Consider the following 7749-nt stretch of genomic DNA (forward strand, 5'->3'; position numbering starts at 1 on the left):
ATTCACAGCGATCTGCCTGCCTCTGCCTCCCGAGTGCTGGGATTAAAGGCGTGCGCCACCACCACCCGGGCCTCCGTGGAAGATTTGTAAAACTGTACCTTGGAGACTGAATTTTGCATGGGTCCCTGGCGGGAAGAACAGTCCAGGTAGCAAGGCCACATCACAGTTTCCAAGGCTAGCCAGGGCTAGTGGGAGCTGGGGTTGGTGGCCCAGCCAGGTATCTCGACGTATACAGCCATCCAGGGCAGGAACCAGCTGAAGTGGGTGCATATAGCGGGGAGGGAAACTGTTGGAGCCGGGGAATCAGGCCATCTGAACCCCAAACCCTAGGGAGCTTACTTAGAGGCATCAGCATCAGTGATGAGTGTCTCCCCTGTAGCGTTCACTCTGCTCCCCTCTCCCTAAAATCTGAACTTAGACTTCTATAGCTTGGCCCTGGGATGTAGTTACCGGAAACCGAAGGCTGGAGGTGGGCAGCAGGAGCCCCCCTACTGCAATCCGCATGCTAGGCTGAGGACGGTCAGCCAGGGATCCAGAGACCTGTCTCAGCCACAGCGTCTCCTCTCCATCCACCCACAGCAGCAGTGAGTCCCCCTCCATCTCCAGCGCCACCTACAGGAAAGAAGCAGAAAGGCCCCTAACCCTGTCGCCTCCCGCTTTCCTCCACGGGCAGCCTAGTGCCCCTGAAAGAAGATGCCCTTGGGGACACATTCTTGCCTCACCCAGACCGGATCACTTTGCGTTGGAATTCCCATCCGGTGAAACAGGGTCACGAACAGCTACTTAATAGGGACTTTGTGTCGCCGTGAAAGGATGCTCCTGTGCAGTCTGCTCGTCCTCAGACCCAGGTCAAGGTGACCCCTCTCGACGGTGGCAGAGTTCTCTTACCTGGTGCCATCTCCCATCGTTGAGCCGAGGGCCGAAGTCCACTGTAAGCCGAGCCCAGAGATTGTACAACTGGACTTCGAGCTGGCCGCCCCGAAGTCCCAGCATGAACCAATCGTCTTCAGGGTTGGTGTCCCCATAAAAAATCACTCCCTCTGGATCCCAGGTTCGAAACTCAAAGGAGGAATAGGGTCTGGAGGGACACAGAAGAGAAGAGTGTATACGGGGTGTGGGGGTGTTTCGGGCCTGTGGGAAGAGGGACTTGGGGAGATAACATATGGATAAGGGGGAAGATCAGAGGGCTAGGTGAAGAGACCAAGTGACTTCCGAACTTGCTGATTTTGGTGAGGTCAATGGTCATAACAGTGACAGGCTTGTGATCTGGTCCACTGCTGAGGTACCTAGCAGGCGGGTCCTGAGCACTCTGTCAGTAAAAAAAAAAAAAAAAAAAAAAAAAAGGAATCTGACCAAAGACATTTCAGAGACAGAAAGGTAAGGCTTCTGGATCAGAGTAGGAGCGAAGGGGGAAATACAGAGGCAAAACGCAGCTCACATAAACCCACCGAGGCTGAGAAGCTTATCCCGTTTTGCACCTGGGTGGGGAAGACGGGCCTTGGGGCCTGTCCCTGGTGGGTGCGAGGCAGTGGCAGCAACAGCAATAGCAGAAACAGTCGCTGACTCCGCAAGGAGGCCACAGAGTCTCCGTTCCCCATAGTTAGCAGCTGTCTGCTCTGTAGCTCAGACAATCTGAGGAGAGTCAGTGGGGGAGGAAGCCTTGCTCATGGGTGGTGGAGGGTTTAAAGGTTGCTGGAGGGAGGGGGGACAGGAAAGAGGGGAGAGGGGAGTCAGGAGATGGGAACACTGACCGCGCAGCCCCTCTGAGGGCAAGTGAGGTGAGGGACAGAGTCCCTCCCCTATCATCCCCTGCAGCCAAGAAACCTACGTGAGAACATCTCATCTCTTCTCCTCCCCTCTTGTCCAGAGTGGCTCCTCCAAGCCTTGCTCGCACAAGGGGGAGGCTTGAGATCTGGAAACAGTGTTCCCTGCTTAACTAGCATCCTCTGTCTGGGCTAGGGCTGAGGCGTGGAATCCGGCTATCTGACTGGCCTTGGGAGACTCACTTCCCTTGTGCTTCAGTGACCTTGTCTGTCAAATGAGAGACATAACCCTTCTTTTATGAGGCTGCACTGAGTGAGGCCTGATACGAGGCCGGCAGAAAGCCTGGCTGTCCAATATGAATGCCTCCCCTGCTTTTCCCAGGCCTATGAGGCTGTCCTCACAAGAAGGCGTTTCTCTGCGTGCTTGGATGGATACTAAGAAGTCTACCTACAGTCCAAGCACTGGGGAGACTGAGATGGTAAAATCCTGAGTTTGAGGCTAGTCTGGGCTACACAGAAAGACTCTTTTAGAAAGCAGTGGTGGGGCAGACAGCTCCGTGAGTAAGAGCACCTGCTGCCAAGCCTGGTGACCGGAGTGCATTCCACAGGCTCCACACAGTGGAAGGAGGAAAGTGACGCCTGAAAGTTGTCTTCTGGGCCTGGAGAGATGGCTCAGAGGTTAAGAGCACTGGCTGATCTTCCAGAGGTCCTGAGTTCAATTCCCAGAACCACATAGTGGCTCACAACCATCTGTAATGTGATCTGATGCCTTCCTCTGTCATGGAGGCAAAGCACTGCATACATAATAAATAACTATTTTTTTTTTTAAGGAATATTTATTTATTTATTTATTTATTTATGTATACAGTGCTCTACCTGCATGTACACCTGTATGCCAGAAGAGGGCATCAGATCACTTTATGGATGGTTGTGAGCCACCATGTGGTTGCTGGTAATTAAACTCAGATCCTCTTGAAGAGCAATCAGTGTTCTTAACCGCTGAGCCATTTCTCCGGCTCCCACTAATTCTTTTTTAAAAATTATAAAAAAATGGGACTGGAGAGATGGCTCAGCGGTTAAGAGCACTGACTGCTCTTCCCAGCAATCACATGGTGGCTCACAACCATCTGTAATGTGATCTGATGCCCTCTTCTGGCCTCTGGGTGTACATGCAGGCAGAGCACCATATACACAATAAATAAATAAATCTATTTTTTAAAAAAGTTCTTACTTCCACAAACACACATATGCACATGTGTGCAAAGGCACATGTTACACACACACATACCTTTTTTTTTTTGAGACAGGGTTTCTCTGTGTAGCCTTGATTATCCTGGACTCGCTTTGTAGACCAGGCTGGCCTCAAACTCACAAAGATCCGCCTAACTCTGCCTCCCCAGCACTGGGATTAAAGGCGTGCGCCACCATTTTTTTAAAGGAAGCCAGGCGTGGTGGCGCGTGTCTTTAATCCCAGCACTTGGTTGGTTGGTTGTTTTTCGAGACAGGGTTTCTCTGTGTAGTCTTGCCTCTGTGTAGTCAAGCTGGCCTCGAACTCACAGAGATCTAGCTGCCTGCAGCACTTTGGAGGCAGAGGCAGGCGGATCTCTGTGAGAGTCCTGGTCTACAAAATGAGTCCAGGACAGCCAGGGCTGCACAGAGAAACCCTATCTCGAAAAACAAACAAAAAAAGAAAGGAAGGAGAAAAATAATTTTGAAAGCAATCAATATTTCTATCTGGGCTTAGTTGAACATTTATTTAGTCCCATCACTTGGGAGGGAAAGGCAGGTGGATCTCTGTGAATTTGAAGTCAGCCTGCTCTATAGTGCAAATACCAGGCCAGCCATACTTAATCTTTGATTATGTGTATATGTCTATAGCACAAGGCTGCAGGTGCCAGAGGAGGCCAGAAGAGGGCATTGTATTCTCTGGAGCTGGAGTTGTAGGTATTTTGTGAGACTCCTGAGTTGGGCTCTAAGAACCAAACTCAGGCCCCTCCTTTACTGTCAGCTGCTGTGAGGCAGAGGCGGAGGGATCTCTGTGAGTTCGAGGCCAGCCAGTTCTATATAGCCAGTTCCAGGCCAACCAAGGTTTCACAGCCCTGTCTCAAAAAAAAAAAAAAAAAAAAAAAAAAAAAAAAAAAAGTGAATAAAATGTGGGGGGCGGAGGCAGCACTGGAGAGGCGTCTCGGTGGTTGAGAGCACTGGCTGTTCTTCCGGAGGATCCGGCTTCCATTCCTATAGCTCACAACCATCTCTAACTCTAGTTCTTTTTTTTTTTTTTTTTTTTTTTAAAGATTTATTTATGGGGCTGGAGTGATGGTTCAGCGGTTAAGAGCACCATGCGCTCTTCCAGAGGTCCTGAGTTCAATTCCCAGCAACCACATGGTGGCTCACAGCCATCATCATGAGATCTGGTGCTCTCTTGTGGTCTGCAGCTGTACATGCAGGCAGAACACTGTATATGTAACTAATAAATAAATCATTAAAAATATTTATTTATTTATTTATTATGTATACAGAGCTCTGCCTGCATGTACAGCTGCAGGCCAGAAGAGGGCACCAGATCTCATTATAGACGGTTGTGAGGCACTATGTAGTTGCTGGGAATTGAACTCATGACCTCTGGAAGAGTAGTCAGTGCTCTTAACTGCTGAGCCATCTCTCCAGCCCCCCTCTAACTCTAGTTCTAAGAAATCCAATGCTCTGTAGGTACCAGGCATGTAAGTGGTTCACAGACACATATGCAGGCAAACGCCCATACACATGAAAGAAAAAACTTTAATGTATAATTATATACTGAAAAGAAAGTTATACTGGGCACAGAGGCACACATGCCTTTAATCCCAGCACTTGGGAGACAAAGGCAGCAGATCTCTGAATCTGAGATCAGACTGGTCTGCAGAGTGAGTTCTAGGTCAGCCAGGGTTACATAATAAGACCCTGTCTCAAAAAAAAAGTTATAAAAAGAAACCAAAGCCAAGTGAGGTAGGGCACACCTATAGTCCCAGCACTCAGGGAGGCAGAGGCAGGCGGATCGCTGTGAGTTCGAGGCCAGCCTGATCTACAAAGTGAGTCCAGGACTGTCAAGGCTACACAGAGAAACCCTGTCTCAAAATACCAAAAATAACTAATTAAAAAGAAAAAAAGGAGCCAGGCAGTGGTGGCACACGCCTTTAATCCCAGCACTTGGGAGGCAGAGGCAGGTGGATCTCTGTGAGTTCGAGGCCAGCCTGGTCTACAAAGTGAGTCCAGGACAGCCAGCCAGGGCTACACAGGAAACCCTGACTTGAAAACCCCCCAAAAAAGGGCTAGAGAGATGGTACAGCAGTTAAGAGCACTGACAGCTCTTTCAGAGGTCATGAGTTCAATTCCCAGCAACCACATAGTGCCTCACAACCATCTATAATGAGATCTGGTGCCCTCTTCTGGCCTGCAACTGTACATGCAGGCAGAGCACTGTATACATAATAATAAATAAATAAATCTTTAGAAAGAAAAAAAAAAAAAAAGAACCTCCCCCCAAAAAACCCAACCCCCAGGTCCTCTGGAAGAGTAGTGATTGGTTGTTCTCTCTCTCTCTAGTTCTTTGAGATGGGGTTTATCTGTGTGTAGCCTTGGCTGTCCTGGACTCACTTTGGAACCAGGCTGGCCTCGAACTCACAGCGATCCTCCTGCCTCTTCCTTTCAAGTGTTGGGATTACAGATGTGCACCATCACACTCTGCAGATTGTTCTTTCTTAACTGGCAAGCCATCTCTCCAGCCCAGAAAATAAACACACTAAAAAAAATTAAATATAAAAAGACATGGGCCTAGAGAGATGGGTCAGTGGTTAAGAGTACTGGCTGCTCTTCCAGAGGACTGAGATTCAATTCCCAGCAACCACAGGGTGGCTCACAACTGTCTGTGACTCCACTTCCAGGGAATCCACACTCTCACACAGACGTACACACACACACAAAACACCAATGCACATACAAATAATAAAGAAAATTTAAAACGCAAGCTGGGCATGGTGGCGCACACCTTTAATCCCAGCACTCAGAAAGCAGAGGCAGGCAGATCGCTGTGATTTCGAGGCCAGCCTGGTCTACAAAGAGAGTCCAGGACAGGCAAGACTACAGAGAGAAACCCTGTCTTGAAAAACCAAATCAAACCAAACCAAACCCAAAAAATGAAAACAAAAACTAAAAGGCAGTTAGAGAGCTGACTCAGCAGCTAAAAGCACTGGCTGCCGGCAGAGGTCTTGGGTTTGATTCCCAGCGCCCACATGGCAGCTCACAACCTCGCACAACCGCAGTTTCTAGGGAGTCGACATCCTCTTCTGACTTCTGAGGGCTCCAGCAACAAATGTGGTGTGTGTACATAGAAGCTGGCACAACACTACACACACACACACACACACACACACAGCTCTCTATTTTTTGTTTTGTAATCACAGCCACTGAGGCTGAGAGCCAAAGTTAAAGGCTAAGCTGAGAAATGACTCCAGAGGTAAAGTGCTTGCTGTACCAACAGGAAGACGTGAGTTTGTTTGTTTGTTTGGTTGGTTGGTTTTTTTCAAGACAGGGTCTCTCTGTGTAGCCTTGGCTGTCCTAGACTCACTTTGTAGACCAGGCTGGCCTCGAACTCACAGCGATCCGCCTGCCTCTGCCTCCCAAGTGCTGGGATTAAAGGCGTGGGCTACCACCGCCCGGCGAAGACGTGAGTTTGGATTGCCCACCACCCACAGAATACCTGGACTGTAGCGCTGGAGAAGATGGGATAGCGGGGGTGGGCAACACAGATTCAGTGGAAGGGCTGTCTCCAAGGTGCGAGCAACTGAAGGAGTCGCTCAACATTGATTTCTTGCTCCTCCGCGCGTTCCCCTACACTTGCACCTGCACGTGCACACAGCACATTCAACAAAAATAAAGTAAGAATTCAAGACTAGCCGGGCGGTGGTGGCGCATGCCTTTAATCCCAGCACTTGGCAGGCACAGGCAACCTGGTCTACAAAGCAAGTCCAGGACAGCCAGGGCTATTACGCAGAAAGCCCCTGTTTCAGAAAACTAATAACTAAATAAAGATAGACACAAGACTGTAGTCCCAGCTGCTACTGGGGAACAAGGTAGATTGAGCTCAGAGCTTCAACGGTTTGGGGCTAAATCATAAACCAGACACAGAGGCCGGGTATGGTGGCGCACCTGTCATCCCAGCACTCGGGAGGCGGACGCAGGCGGATCGCTGTGAGTTTGAGGCCAGCCTGGTCTACAAGGCGAGTCTAGTACAGCCAAGGCTACACAGAGAGACTCTGTCTCGAAAAACCAAAACCAAAACCAAACCAAACCAAAAAACCCAGACAGAGTGACATATATAATCCTGCCACCTCGGAGGTAACGGCAGGAAAACCAGGAGATCTAGACTGTCCTCGCTATACAACAAATTGGAGCCCACCCTGGGCTACATGTCCAGGAAACCCCACTCCCTGAAGACTCTATCAGAAAAAAAAAAAATAATAATAAAGGTCCTGCTATTCTTCTCTCTCTCTCTCTCTCTCTCTCTCTCTCTCTCTCTCTCTCTCTCTCTCTCTCTCTCTCTCTCTCTCTCTCAGTTTTTAGAGACAGGCTCAGTGGCTACACGACTAAGTGAGAACTAAAGCAGCTAACTGGCGCATACTTTAATTAAAGCAGTGTACGAGATGGCTTTTAAACCTGGGGTATGTGTGACACATGCTGGAACAGCAAGCTTTAGTCCGGGCTCCGAGCCCAGTCACCAGACCCGCCAGGCGAGGCGGGGCCAGGGGGGTGGGTGGGTAGGCAAACGGTCTGAAATAGCGAGCTGATTGGCTGGAGGGAGGTCCGGAGGGGCGCAGAATTTAAAGCCCATCCTGGCAGAAGAGACTACCAGGCTGGTTCACCCTTGGAGCGGAGCCACGCAGGTGCCAGAGCCCCGTCTGGGAGCTTCTAGCATTTCTTCTGGCCCTCACCCTTAGCTCTTTGAGCAGAC

The 7749-nt window shown here is 49.7% G+C and overlaps 1 protein-coding gene across 1 annotated transcript in view; it reads right to left on the reverse strand.

The window, feature by feature from the left end:
- Positions 1-1623, reverse strand: part of Shbg (sex hormone binding globulin) — a 6861-nt gene extending 5238 nt beyond the window's left edge. Inside the window, exons 1-5 of the mRNA XM_051167491.1 lie at positions 1449-1623; positions 1218-1309; positions 889-1078; positions 451-612; positions 99-255 (exon numbers count right to left, since the gene is read on the reverse strand). Coding sequence (XP_051023448.1) covers positions 99-255; positions 451-612; positions 889-1078; positions 1218-1309; positions 1449-1598 — 751 coding nt within the window. The 5' untranslated portion in view covers positions 1599-1623. The remainder of the gene's footprint in view (positions 1-98; positions 256-450; positions 613-888; positions 1079-1217; positions 1310-1448) is intronic.
- Between the last annotated feature and the right edge of the window lie 6126 nt (positions 1624-7749).

Source organism: Acomys russatus, chromosome 25 (genome assembly GCF_903995435.1).
Source record: "Acomys russatus chromosome 25, mAcoRus1.1, whole genome shotgun sequence".
In the NCBI taxonomy this organism is placed as follows: Eukaryota; Metazoa; Chordata; class Mammalia; order Rodentia; family Muridae; genus Acomys; species Acomys russatus.